Source organism: Notolepis coatsorum, assembly GCF_963971535.1.
Source record: "Notolepis coatsorum genome assembly, chromosome: 17".
NCBI classification, from domain to species: Eukaryota; Metazoa; Chordata; class Actinopteri; order Aulopiformes; family Paralepididae; genus Notolepis; species Notolepis coatsorum.
Genome location: NC_140181.1, coordinates 69,262,792 through 69,277,976, shown reverse-complemented (window position 1 = coordinate 69,277,976; position 15,185 = coordinate 69,262,792). Strand labels below are relative to the sequence as shown.

Below are 15,185 nucleotides of genomic sequence, written 5' to 3'. Positions count from 1 at the left end.
ATGTAAGTGAATGGGTGAATGTGAGGCATACGTTGTAACATAAGGTTCAGTTTCAAACATGGGGCCCTTATCTTATATTTACAAAAACGTCTGAGGTTTCTGAAGATATGATGCATTATATTATACCTCATCCAGAATCATAATAGTAAGCCAATATAATGTTTTAGACAAGTTTGCACATAAGGCAGGAAGCTACTGCTTTGTCAATCCGGGGCCCTGCTAGTGAGTGGGGCCCATTTCAGTTGAAACAGGTGAAACATAGCAAGGCCGCATATGAGTTGTAAGGCCCTTTAGATAAAAGTGCTATATACTGCAAATGCACTCCATTTGCTATAACTGGGCAGACTCAGGGTCATTGACAAGTATTTCATAATGGGAGTGCAGTATAGGTGAAGAATTATTGGTGAACATTTTAATAGAAATCCAAACATAGCCTAGCAAGAGTTTTTGTTCGTATCGATGTTGCACTTTTACAACGTTTGCCTCTTTCATCTCAGCAGCCACGGATAAAACCCACAAACAGAGTTGTGTGTGATGAAAACAAGACATATTGGCACCGTAAAACATAGACAGCTGTCAGCATGGGGGATGACTGATATGAGCCGTGTGAGAACAAAGGCAAATTGCTTTGACCCACCAGGGCGGTAACTCAGCAAGAGCCCTGATTGGCCGTGCAAACTAAATTAGCCAGTAAGCTATAGGCACCGGGGAGACCGGTTAATTGACTTTTGTCTTTTAATTGTCCTTTATCTGCACCGAGGAGCTCTTCCCATTCAGCAATAACCTTGAGGGTGTGAAACCTCTATCGCGTGGGTCTCTAGTGGTTAGGCTGCTTCCCCCCCCCCCCCCCGACCTCTATCTTGACCCTGCTGAGAGGTTGCTATAGCTGACTGCCTTGTTGCCCATATGCGCATGTCCAGAGTTAATTATATATTGTTATATTGTTTACACTGCCTTTTTTTTATTCTATTTAAATTTTTTACTTCTCCACTGTACTATAATTCTATGACCTGTACCATGTCTTCTACTACCTGTAGGCCTACCTCCCCTCCCCCCTCCCCATGTGATGCCTGAATTTCCCCAACGGGATCAATAAAGGAATATCTTGTCTTATCTTACCAGGGGGCCTGACTCCTGTGGCCTCTCGCATCACTCCACCGGAGATCATCTACAGACAACATGGCACTGTGCAAGATCCTAAAAACACAGTCCTGTGTCTGCTCATCACGATTCAAGATTGAAGATTCAAGAGGTTTATTCATCACATACACAAGACATAGTGAAATGAAGGTGGCCATGCCCGCTTCGATTGTGCAAAAAAATACAAATAATAATAGAATAAAATAGAATAGATAATATAATAGACATGATAAAAGTACTAAGATAAAATAAAATACAATACAATGCTAAGCTTACGAATTAAAAGGTAATGAGTCATGTACATACTATACAATATACAGTTATACTATATGTCACTATGCTACCTATACTATATACAAAAACATCCAGTTATGTTTTTTGCTGTTCACGTGTGATCTACAGAGAGAAGAAGGACAGCGGGCAACAGGGTAATTGTAACTGATATCTAACACTGATGTTTGTGGCGCTTGAGAGCGATTAGACCTCCTGTGTGAAATGACAAGATACACAGCCTCGGATTGGAGCGCTTCAATGCAAATGCGGTTGACTTTCAGGAACAAATACACAGATCACCTGATATTTGTGTCGTGTTATCTTTGTGAGCTTGACAAAGCAAGGGTCTATTTTTTTATATTTATTTTTATTTTTTCCCCCTCCTTTTTCCTCAGTTTTTTGTTTTCTCCCATCCCAATGTTAGTCACACTACCCCCCTTAGATCCTTTTCCTCGCTGAGCAGGCGCCCCGACCGAACTGTAGGAGTCGCTGTTTACAACGACCAGGACCCACCCACCAGCTTTCCCACCCCTAACACTGCCAATTGTGTTAGTATGAACGACCAGCCAAGCTGGTAGCAATGCCGAGAGCTGGGCTCGAACCCAGCATCTCCTGCACTAGTGGCGAGCGCCTTGCCCACTGCGCCACTTAGCCGCCTTCGAGGGTCTACTTATAGTAGTATGAATAAGTCAGGAATGTTCAACCCAGTTCATGAGAGATACTGGACGATTCTCTATGGGGAAATGCAAATGTTTAGATGATAAACTGATGTAGATGATATAGCTGAATTTCCCTCTGGATAAATAAAGTATTTCTAATCTATTCCATAATGGAATTGAACTGACCCTGCGGTGCAGAATAAAGTAAACAAATTAGTCAACAGTAGAGTGGCCTATCACCTCCATTGTCCTCTGTCCTGGCATGTTATTGATCTGCAGATCTAAGTCAATCTGATTATTCAATTAGTAAGTCAAGCAATAACTATGACAACAAGCCAGGTGACTGAATAAAAGTGCCTCTATTGTCTCGACTAACTATTGCCTCAGGCATATACTTCAAGCAATAATACCTAAATGGTACAGCAGGGCCAACAGACTTATATTATTCACACTTTTATGTAAATTCAATTTTGAATAGAATAGGTCCTGCACTTTTGAGATGAATACTGCTGCAGGCGTGAAAAAAACGTATATTCCATATGCTTCATGCACCGCCTTTTCACAACAACATTGGCAGTTTGTTTTAAATGCAGTTATTGTTCTGATCATCGTCAAAATATGTCCCCGTCTGAGTGCGTCGTGTGGAGCAGGGACAGTGATGCTGGCATGTCTGCAGAATGGCGCGCGCCCATTGGCTGCTGGGGCCGTGTATAAAGAGACGCAGTGGCCAATTCAATCACATCAACTGCGGAGATCTCTAAGGACCACACGTCGGAACGCCGCGCTCATACTTGGACGTTTTTGGGGGTTTACTGTCGCTTTTAAAAAAAACATTCTGTTAATTATTGGCCTTTATAAAGACGATGAAGGAAAGGAGAAATACACAGCCGTTGGTGGTGAGATGTAAATTGGTTCTTGTTGGAGACGTTCAATGCGGAAAAACAGCGATGTTGCAAGTCCTGGCTAAAGACTGTTATCCAGAGGTATGCTGCGAATGTTGCTCTAAATCACTGTGTCTCGTGTCTTTTGCGGGTGCTGGGGGAGTCATATCTCAGTAGACGGTAGACTACTATATTGTCACAATATATTTACGAACAATATCTCAAAAGAGCATTTTTTTTCAGCAAATATTTTTTTCTGAGAACGTCATTTGCAGACTGGGAGCAGTGATGATTTCCCAGAATGTCATATGGTCTGCTAATAGACTACAGTGTATTTTTATTAAGCCTGTGTAATGTGATATTTTTAATAGGCCTATTGACCATACATGTTAGCAGCAATAGGCTACTTCATTCATATATAATTTTATCTGGGCCTATAATATTTGCATTCATTGGAATAAGACTGAACATAAACCTAATAATGAGGATGTCTCTCTTATAAGTAATCACTCGGTTCACTCATCCTTGCACATTCAAATTATCCAGGAAGGATAGCATGTTTTTATCTCTCAGTCATTTACTAACACGACAAATTCCACTTCCCGCGGCAGGATGTTGACTGACTGACTGACTGACACCTCACCACTAATTAGTCATTACATTGTGTTGCTAAGAATGCTAACTGTCCCTCCTCAGACCTACGTCCCCACGGTGTTTGAGAACTACACAGCCTGCCTGGAGCTGGAGGAGCAGCGCGTGGAGCTCAGTCTGTGGGATACATCAGGTAACTCGTTCTCTCTCGTCTCTATCTTGGCCTGACAGGCTGTCTGCAGCACCACTGGAGTCTGCCATAATAGGCTATGCACTTTGATCTGAGAGAGAGAGAGAAAGGGATCGACCCTCAATCTCTGCTCCAGTGCTGCAAGGCACTGGAGTCTTGTGTGCTTGCTTCATGTTGTCTCTGGATATTGGTTTTGTTTTGAGCTGGTGATCTCCTCTCCGTGACCCTATCTGTATGAAAATGAGTTAGTATGTAAATGTATGGAGATTTGTTCTGTTATCGGCGGGGTACTTTATGTTCAGCGACCCCCTGTTGCCTCATCTTCTTTGATGTGTGTGTGTGTGTGTGTATTTTATTTGGGGGCTGAAATAGTTTTCTCCTTGCTGCAAAAATCTATAACCATGAAGACTGATGCAGTTATAGGATTTAGCATCTAGGCACTATACTGCCTAGTGCCTACAGTATATCACACACTGACTTTGCGACATGGTGACACAGTGGTTAGCACCTCTGAAGGTCCCGGGTTCAAACCACCGGCAGGGGGCATTTCTGTGTGGAGTTTGCATGCTCTCCCCGTGTTTTCGTGGGTTTCCTCCCACACCAAAAAGACATGCATGCTAGGTACGTACTCCTGCCATTGCCCTTGACCAAGGTACTCCCATTACAACTGGAGTTGGTCCCTGGGCGCTGCACTGTGTGGCTGCCCACTGATCATAAATAGGATCCAGGTCAAAATGCAGAGGATGAATTTCCCCAAGGGGATTAATTAAGGTACAACTTAACTTAACTCGATTTGCACTTGCTGATTGGTTTCCATGTAATACATTTGACAATCATTCCCATGTCACTTATAAGAAGATAAGACATGTCATGGAAGCTACGGATATTCCATTGTTTGTGTGAAGTATTGCAGTTAAATGGACTTCCTCCGTATCATCTGTATGCATTATGCTTCACTGAACTAAGCAGGAAAGCGATTGGCACTGCTTCAGTTGTTATCTTAGCTGCTCAGCGTGTGCTTCGTCCGGGCCTGTGTGTTGATACGTTGAGTAGAGAGCAGAGGAAGGTCAATACCAGTGTGGATCTCCCCAGGGTTCTCCAGTGTAGCGTATTGACCTGGATACTGTAAACCTGGGTCTCCAACAGCACCTGTTTGAGTCCCTCCACGCCATGCATGTCAGCATGACCCCCATCGAGCCCACATCCCATTCCTTCCATAGTCTGTCAGCCATGCTGGATATGTGCCAGACAGCTTCAGTAGGTCACCATGGCTGAGTGAGTAGGCTCGAGCATGTGCATGTGCGTGTGTGTGTGTGCGTGTGTGTGCGTGTGTGTGTGTGTGGTAACAGCGAACCTCTTATGTAACAAACCTACTTGTGTATAATGATGATGATACAGTGATTACTCTGCTCTGATATGTTTTCCCCCTGCAATCTGACAATGAAAGTAGCAACGGGGAAAATAGTGAATGTAATTCCCTGATTAATAATATAATAATACATTTTATTTGTACAGTGCTTTTCAAGGTACTCAAACCCAAAGACACTTGACAATAAATAAAAGTACAAAACAAAGATCATTATAAAATTATCATTCCATTATAAAAGCAGCAATGCTATCTGACATAAACATGGACATAAAAAAGCATGTGATAAAATCAGAAATTACAAAAGAATACAAGGGACAGACTAGCCCAAATCTGCGCTGGCCTTTAATCTGGCCGGTGTGAGTGGGCTCCGTGTCTGCCTGCCTGCCTGCCTGCCTGCCTGCCTGCCTGCCTGCCTGCCTGCCTGCCTGCCTGCCTGCCTGCCTGCCTGCCTGCCTGCCTGGGGATGATGTCCGGCGGGATCCCTCCACAGAGGCAGGGAGGTTTCTGGAGCAGACAGGCAGGGGGCTCAGATAGGGTTGTGTGACCTGCATTCTCCTCCATATGCTGGCCCAGGTCAGCCACCCAAACAGCGTGGTGGTGGCGGGGATTATTAGACTGAGTTAAGAACGAGACCATCTAGACTAGGCCATCCCTTACGCCCTTACTCCTGATTGACCTAATGAGAGGCTGAGATGGTGCTTTCCTTCTCGATTTCTTTCCTACTCGTTCACTCTATATAAATAATATGTGTGACTGCAAGAAACAAATCTCCATCTCAATGAGCTATTTTACCTTGTATTGAGTCTCAGTTTTCTTGAAATAAGCATGTGTGTGTTGTTGGGAGATAATTTCACTTGTTTCAGTACAGTTAACTTCAGTCTATTGCAGCCTGTTCTCAAAACACTATGATCTTGAGAGAAGTGGACTGATTATTTCACATAAGTATTGTCACTTGTCTCCTGACGTATCTCGTATTGAAAAGTGAGGATGTCTCACCTCTCATTTGTCAGAATTTCCTTTTCATTTCTTTTAACTAAATGAGTCTAAAGACTCAACAATACAAGGTTAACTACATGTCAAATCAAATGTATTTGTAAAGTCCAAAATCACAAGGTATTGCCCCCATGGGCTGTACAAGTCTTCTTTAAACAAGTCAAGAAGAAACATCACAATAAATCAAGAACAAAAATCCACCATAAAATCCAAATATGCGACACTCCCAGACATTCCCCAACGAAGGTAAGGAAAAACTCACTAAAAACCTAGCAATAGGAAAAAAGCGCCACAGGCGACATGTCGACATAACATGACTTGTTATGATGGAGATTTCTTTTGTTGCAGTGCACTCCAAAATCTCTGACTACTACGTCTTCCTTCTACACCCTCTCTCTTCCTCTGCCACTGTTGTTCTCCCTTCCTCTACCTTTACCCCCCCTCCCCCTCCTCTCTTTGTCTCTATCACCTCCCCTAATTTTGACAGTGGTGTTGGTGGTGACCATATTGCCCCCGCCCCCCCTCACATCTGTGTCTGACGATGCCAATCTTCCACCAGCTCCCTAGATGATGAATGACAGACAGTGCGGTTTCACTGACGGCCGGCCAGCCACACACACACACACACATACACACCATACAGCTTCCTCCCTCTCGCTGTAATCTCCTCTAATTGCATGGAGCTGCTGTGCTGTTGCCCCACCACGCTGAGTGGGCCTCCGAGTCCTCATTATCCTGGCTCCTCTCCATTGATTGGACTGACCTCATCACCGGCCCCCATGGCAGCCAGCTAGCTACCTCCCTGGTCTGCCGTGGATTTACAGACCAAAATCAATCCACCCGTTTTAATCAGCCCGGGCCAATCGGGACATGTAGGGAGAGAGGGGGAGAGAGAGAGTGAGAGAGAAAGAGGGGGGGGGGGGGGGGGGGTCAGCCTTGCACTTAGCCAACACCGTCCGGTGGCCGTAACTCATGAATAGTGAATAATGAATCTTGTTACATTGTTAAGGGGTAATTTATACCAGTTTGAATGGACTTGCTGATACAAGGCTTTGTGTTTCGGGGGTACATATAATGATTAGCTGTGTGATACATAAATAAGATTGATTTGGAATGAGCCAATATCTAATTTAGCTGATGAAACAATCTGTTCGGTTGTAAAAACCTAGACGTCATTAAAAAAAGATGATGAAATGCTTCAAGTTAATGGGCAAAAATCAAGATTTTACTAATGGTCTCATATTATCAGGTATTACTAGGAAAGGTATTTCTGTAGTCTGTACATTCTCCGAAGGGGCTTATTATTATTATTATTATTATTATTATTATTATTATTATTATTATTATTATTAGATGGAGACAGCCAGGATGAGCATCAAAACATCTTCATTTTAAATGTTCATCCAACCACCTAGATGGTATCATCCACTCTGACGTGGCATGGATGGGAGCAGGTAGGGAGTTTTTATTAGCTCACATCACAATTTGGACACTTGACTTAATATTAGAAAATTATTGACATTGAAGTTAAACTCATAATGATGCATAATGAAGTTATTAGCTATCTTTAGGTGGCTTGTCTTACACAGTAATAACATTTCTGAAGATGATATCCTTACGCACATGTATCATGAATGGGTGCCACACTCTCTCTATAAGACGTTTCTTTAACTAGGATAATATTAAAAACATAACCTTTTAAGCCAAGGGGGCCTTCGTCAGACAACATTCAACAACAAGACGACGTGTTGTCTGTGCCCAATTTTCTCATCGTCTGTACTTAACCCTTTCACTGCCACACTACCAAATGGTTAACCCTTTCACTACCACACTACAGAAGGTTAACCCTTTACTATCACACTACAGACCAATGTCAAATTGGAAATAACTGCATGGATAGCTGAGACATGAGTCTCTGGTCAGGAACAAAGAAGCTATATCTCTAGCTTTCTAGTTCCTGTCTCGTGTCTGATGCAGCACAGTGTGCTTTATTGACTGTGTTTCTGAGCTCCGTACGTAGCAACTGCAGCACCAGCATCTCTCCCCTGGGCGGAGGGATAGGCGGGGCTCCTCTCTCTAATCCCCCCAAGTCTGTGTGAGTCTGACCTTGGCGTCTTCCCTTTTCGGAGACCAGTGCGCTAATGATGACGTGGGACTAGGAACGTGTCGCTCACTCAATCTGACATGAGGACACGTGTACGCGGTACTGTACACACAGTCACCCGTACACATACAAAAGCAGACGTGCCCCTCCCCCACCCATGTGCTCCCGAGGACAGCAGGCTTGATTTGGAGCCTATACTTTCTGCACTGCATGGCCCACTTTCTACCTCCACAGTTCTCTGCTCCGGGCGTCGCCTCGTCATCAAGATGGATGGAGTGGAGCTCAGCCGTGGGAATTCGGCAATGTACCCATTCACCCCATACCCCCCCCCCCCACACACACACACACACACACACACATTCACCCTTTCCGATCCCCAGTCAGTCGGCCACACTGTCCATGTTTCATGCCTCAGAACGTCTCCATCTGCTGTAGCCAGGGAGGCGGGGTGAGGGGGGGGGATACATGTGTGCCATCATGCTGCTTTGGAGCTGTGCATTGATCCAGTCCATCCAGCTCTTTTTTTGTAGTGGTAGTGTTTAGCCTGTAGCAGTGAGAGGGAGAAATGGGGAGAGAGAGAGAGAGAGAGAGGGAGAGCGAGAGAGAGAGCTCTAGAGTGCTCCTGTCTGTGTGATGTCAGACTGCAGGGGGTGAAGGATTCGTGGCAGAGGAGGGCTCTTTGTGATCTCCCTCAGTAGGCTACACGCCTCCCTTTCTCTTCTTTTCCCATCTATGGCCTTTTTTCTTGCCATAATAGAAACATAGCTATTTCCTCCTGGGCTAGAAATTGGGTTCACGACTGTAGTGCAGCGCAGTTAGTCCCAACACCGCTATTACGACTACTACTACTACTACTTCTACTGGGGAACAAACGTCACACTGCCTCAGTTCACTTTCACATCATTATTTAATTTATTTATTCCCTCTTAAAGATGGCCAACGATATGAATAATGCAAAAGGGGAATAGCCACTGTCTGAAGGAAGGCTTTAAAGGTGCTAGATATACCTGTCCTCCCTCCTACCACCCTCTCCTTGACAGGGTGAGTAATTTCTCAGCTTTAATTGAAACGCTCCATGCAGACAACCCCCCCACCGCACCCCACCCCCCGTGTGCCTGTCCATCGATCGGTGCATTTAGATCAGTGGCCGTTTAATGCAGAATCACACCCGTGCTCCCGGCTTTGTGATTACCCTGTGTGGGAGAGACAGACCCACAGGGGCTCTTAATCTTCTACCGGGGCCAAGCCAGTTACATACCTCTATGTTAGAGAGAGAGCGGGGCATATTATGATCTCTGAAGTGGTCAGTCCAACCCCATCGCGTCTCTCAATGGCGTTAACCGCTCTCATTTTAGTGTGTGTCTCTCGCAGATGAGAGACACCTGGGTTGTTAGGTAATCATGATCTTTCTCCAATTCCAAAATATCAATTGGTGGCGAGGGTTGCAGGGCTATATTTTCCACAATGCAGCCTAAGGGTGGGGAACTCTATTCTCTTTGTGCAAATACAATAATTGGTGGTAAATTATTAGTCTTAATCGCGTTGTTTGGGTACATGAATCCCCGTTTTAACAGTACAAGAAAGAGACAGAGTTGTGATGCAACAAGTGAGTCCCTTTGTTCCTTCGCTGTTGACTTTCTTCCGGACACTGAGCCCTGAGGAATTCCAGCACAGCTTGTCATTATTCCACTCACGACTCCCGGCAGCTGGCAAATTCAATTTTATCCTTTGATAATGTGGAAAATCATTAACTATTTATGAAACTGATCCATATGCACATGCCCAATGGTTTTTTTTGTTGTGCTTTTATATTTTTTACAGTGGCTTTTTTTACTTTGTTCTTGTGTGTTGTTTTCTACATAGTAAATACATTAATTACGTAATATCTAATGAATGATTACACTGTCTGCTGTTGTTATCTATAGCCATGGGGGGGGGGGGGACTGAATCCCCACTGAGACTCATATGGGAGCTGAGTAAACATGTTAATCCCACTGAGCCACTCCTCTTCCCTTTCATCTCACCTGATACGGAATTCACCCCTGGCTCTCGCCAAATAGAACCAAATGCTATGGTTCCAGTCTCACTAGGGGTTGTGGTGGTGTGTGCGTGTGTGCGTGTGTGTGTGTGGTGTGTGTGTGTGGTGTGTGTGTGTGTGTGTGTGTGTGATGGGTCTACGGTCCCTCCAACCCTGTTGCCGAACAGAGGAATGTCCTCGGCAGTAGGTGGGTGGGCGGTGTGTGGTGTAAAATGATTGATTGGCAGTTAAGGCGAGCCTTTATGGAGGGGGTGGGAGGAATACTTGATGCAGATGGTGGATTCCGAGCCTGTTGCTGTGGTAACGGAGGGACCGGAGGTATTGCGCGCGGCTCGGAGGACTTTAGGGGGGTGGGTGGCTTACTTAAGGATTCCGAGCATGAGTGGGAGCGTCTGCCTGCCCCAAGCCTCACTGTTCCACGTGCGTAATCCACTGCTAGAGAAGATCAATGAGGATTTAGTGCTCGATTGTCATCTTCTCCCCCTCTGAAATGCCAATAGAGGATAGAGAGGAGCAGCGAAAGGAGCAGTTTCAGGGGCCGCAAAGTAGGGCTCAGCACGAGAAGTGATGCCTATCGCACATAATCCTCGTCCCTGTATTCTGTCCCCCCCGTCTCCCCTCACTGCTCTGCCATGCGCCGCATAGTGTTACACAGCAAGCAGTACCAGAGATAAGCCGTATCTGCTCCCAATCAGTTAATTATTAAAAGCGCTGTGGATCCATAAACCTTTCCCTGTCTGTGTGACCCAGATTCTCAAAGTCTAACCCAGGGCTCAGAATCGCATACTAGTTCTGCTCCAGAAATGGGCCTTTTGTAGATTCCGATCCATAGTTGGGGGGGGGGGGGAACGCAACACTGAATGAAACCAACTGGGCCTATTTTGAAACGGTGGAATCGGCATACGACGCCTGCTCTTTCTCACAGCGTTGTGCGTCTTGTATGGTTCCTCCTTCCACCTCAGTCGGGTGTGGTCTTTCATCCACGTCACTACTTCTCTCCTCTTCCCCCCCCTCCCAGGTTCTCCTTACTATGACAACGTGAGGCCCCTGTGTTACAGCGACTCGGACGCCGTGTTGCTGTGTTTTGACATCAGCCGCCCGGACACAGTCGACAGCGGGCTCAAGAAGGCAAGTCTCTCACTCCGTGCTCTGATTCGCCAACACGTAAACATTTTGGGAAATGAGCTTATCGTCTTCTCCAGAGAGAGACAAGAAGATAGGTACCAGTTTCCTCTCTGTGCGTTCAGTAGAAGGCTATCTGGCTGCATGTTAGCCTAGCTTAGCCCTTGTGAGTTGGACAATGCCTCGGCTAACCGGTCATGTCTGCTTCCATTCATTGTGCTAAGCTAGGCTAAAATGCAGCCAGATGGCTTTCTACTGAACACACGGAGAGGAAACTGGTATCTATCTTGTCTCGCTCTGGAGAAGACGGTAAGCTAATTTCCCAAAATGTTGGCGTGTTCCTTTAAGACCCATGTTTGCATATTCAATAATCAATGGGTTTCTTTTCAGAGTTTAGACACAATATGGGTTGTTTTCGAGGCATATATATATATATAGTACTGTAAGATATGTTATTTCAGATACTAAAATAACCAGTGCATATTGGCATCATCTATCTCAAGCTCTGGCCTCTCTTCTTGATCCTCCATTCACAGCTGGTTCTTCCCAGGGATCCATTGCTTTTACTGAACCGTATGGACTTGTCTTAGACTATTAGTTTGGTGGCCACTGGAAAGAAATAATTTAGTCATTATTTATTTATTTATTAGTATCCCCATTAGCTGTAGTCTGTACCAGGGTGTTCGCTGATGTAAGCCACTTTCCTCCACTAACATGCTTCTAAATAAAAAAATAATATGTGCCAAAAATGCAGAAAGTCCTGTGTCCTCATCTTACACATGGCTCTCGGGTTGGATTTATTATTCTGATACATTCATTAGCAAAGTACTTGAAAAGATAGTTTCAGTTCAAATAAATTCCTTTCAAAACAACATCTTAGAAGAATTTCAGTCGGGATTCAGAAAATATCATAGCACTGAAACTGCCCTCACCAAAATAATCAGTGACCTCAGGCTAAACTCTGACGAGAATAAGATCTCCATCCTTATCCTGCTAGATCTCAGTGCAGCATTTGATACAATCGATCACGATATTCTAATCGATCGTCTTGAAAACCTTGTTGGTTTCTCAGAACATGTGCTAGGCTGGTTCAAAACATACATCAGAGGGAGGAAATTCTATGTTAGACTAGGAGAGCACATGTCTGATATATACGACAACAACTATGGAGTTGCACAAGGGAGTTGCTTAGGTCCTTTACTCTTCTCCCTTTACATGTTACCGCTGGGTAATATCATCAGAGAACATAATGTAGATTTCCATAGCTATGCGGATGATACACAACTGTACATATCTGCTGAACCAAATGATACAGCGATTATTTATCTCCATTACAGACTGCTTACTGGCAATACATAAATGGATGAGTAAGAACTTCCTGAAACTAAACGAGAACAAAACTGAAATTCTAATTATCGGCCCCAAAACTAAAAAAGAAACGTTAATAAAGAACCTGGGAGGACTAACCCCTTGGATCAAATCTGAGGTCACTAGTCTCGGGGTTATCATAGATTCAGAACTGAACTTCAATTCTCATATTAGCAAAGTAACGAAAACATCGTTCTTCCATCTCAGAAATATAGCAAAAGTACGACCATTTATTAATCAGAACGATGCTGAGAAGCGAATTCATGCATTCATATCTAGCCGGTTAGACTACTGTAATGCACTTTTCACAGGTCTCCATAAGAAAACCACAGAGAGGCTTCAGCTAATCCAAAACTCCGCAGCCCGACTGCTAACTAGAACCAAAAGGAGAGAGCACATTAGTCCAGTCTTAGCTGCTTTACACTGGCTTCCTGTAACATTTAGAATTTACTTTAAGGTCCTTCTCCTTACATACAAAGCTCTAAATGGACAGGGACCTAGCTACATCACCAACACTCCAATAAATTACACGCCAACAAGAACACTGCGATCATCAGCTGCTGGACTACTAGAGGCTCCCAGAAACAATCAAAAGAGGATTGGTAATGCAGCCTTTATCAACTATGCCCCAAAACTGTGGAACAAACTACCGCAAAATCAGGGAAGCCAACTCTCTAGACATCTTCAATAGACAGCTTCAAAAAATGCTCTTTGCTCAGGCATTTCAATGACTTACCTGCACTATTCTTACCCTGCCTACTTTTATACACTGCCTATCAAATTCATGTGTCGGTTCTATGCTCATTTTATCTTATTTTATCTATTTTATCACACGTTTTACTTCTTACTGATGCACTGCTCTGTTGGATGTTAAATACCCTGTTGTATGTCCGTTCTATTTTATAATTTTTAGAATCATTATAAACTATTTTTATACTGAATGATTTACCATACCTTGCTACCTGTCTATCTTTTTTATGTTCGCTTATACCTGTATTTTTTACTGTTGTGAAGCACTTTGAACTGCAACCTCTGTATGAAAAGTGCTATACAAATAAAGTTATTATTATTATACAGACTAGCCCAATATTGGCGTGACGGATAGCAGGATTTGGTCTCTGTGCATCCCTACTAATGTATTCCATGTCTGCAGTGGAAGACTGAGATCCTGGACTTCTGCCCCAGCACGCGCATCCTGCTAATCGGCTGCAAGACCGACCTGCGCACAGACGTCTGCACACTGATGGAGCTGTCCAACCAGAAACAGACCCCCATCACCCACGAGCAGGTGAGAGGAAGCGGGGAAACAAAACATAGCTCTTCACGGAACAATTCTCACGCAACACTGTGTTGGATTAACTGAAACACGTCAGTAGAATATTATTGGAATGGCCGGCTCCTCATCACCCCCCCCCCCCCCCCCCCCCCCCCTCCCTCTCTCTCCTCCAGGGCTCTGCTATGGCCAAGCAGCTGGGTGCCGAGGCCTACCTGGAATGCTCCGCGTTCACCTCCGAGAAGAGCATTCACAGCGTGTTCCGCACAGCCGCCCTGGCCTGCATCAACAAGCTGCAGCCGCTGCCCAAGCCCAGCCCCACCCGCCGCCTCTCCAAAAGACTGCTCCACCTTCCCAGCAAGTCCGACTTGCTCTCCTCCACCTTCAAGAAGGAGAAGACCAAGAGCTGCTCGGTCATGTGAGTGTAGAGAGAGAGAGAGGGAGAGAGAGAGAGCCCCCCGGGGGTGACGCTCCCCACGTGTGGCTCCCAGCCCCCCCTGCCTCCTTTGGTCTCGGGGATGGGGGGTGGGCACGACGGCTTTATCAGAGAAGGGCTCCCTGCTGAATCCTTCCCTCACCCCCCCCTGGAAACCAAACACCCGTCAGAGGAGGTGGACGCCCCGCTGTCCACTTGCTCCTGACCGAGTCAGCGCACATCCATCTTTCTCCACTGCCGGTTCCTCCTTGCTTTTCAACAAACGATATCAAAGGTTTGCTCATCCAAGCTATAATTTTTCTATCACCTGTAAACAGTATGCAACCGTAACGGTGTGACATCCGGTCCAACTTACTTCTTATCTCTAGGCACATGTTGATTTAGTCCCGAACTGGAAATGTGCAACGTGTGGCGGTTTTAATCTTGTGATGTTTATAAATGCCTCTCAGACATCTCAGACATCTCGATGGATATTTTTCTAAATACCAAAACAGGTCTTGCTCGCATGAAACTACCAGGCATTAGAAAAACTGTAAGTATATATATATATATATATATATATATATATATATATATATATATATATATATATATATATATATATATATATATATATATATATATATATATATATATATATATATATATATACACCTCTTACTATGGCCTGTGAGGTGTGAAATAGCATATTGCTGGTGTTCCCATTTAGGCCTGCGGAGGTGTAGAGGTGTGTGTGTTTAAGGGAAAA

At 44.6% G+C, this 15,185-nt stretch overlaps 1 protein-coding gene across 1 annotated transcript; it reads left to right on the top strand.

Moving 5' to 3' along the window:
* Nucleotides 1-2,836: 2,836 nt before the first annotated feature.
* Nucleotides 2,837-14,943, top strand: rnd1b (Rho family GTPase 1b). The gene is made up of 5 exons (XM_084333177.1): nt 2,837-3,055; nt 3,650-3,737; nt 11,257-11,366; nt 13,882-14,016; nt 14,178-14,943. Exons 1-5 carry the CDS (start codon nt 2,936-2,938, stop codon nt 14,421-14,423), a joined length of 699 nt encoding a protein of 232 aa, XP_084189303.1. The 5' UTR covers nt 2,837-2,935; the 3' UTR covers nt 14,424-14,943.
* The last annotated feature ends 242 nt before the right edge of the window (nt 14,944-15,185 follow it).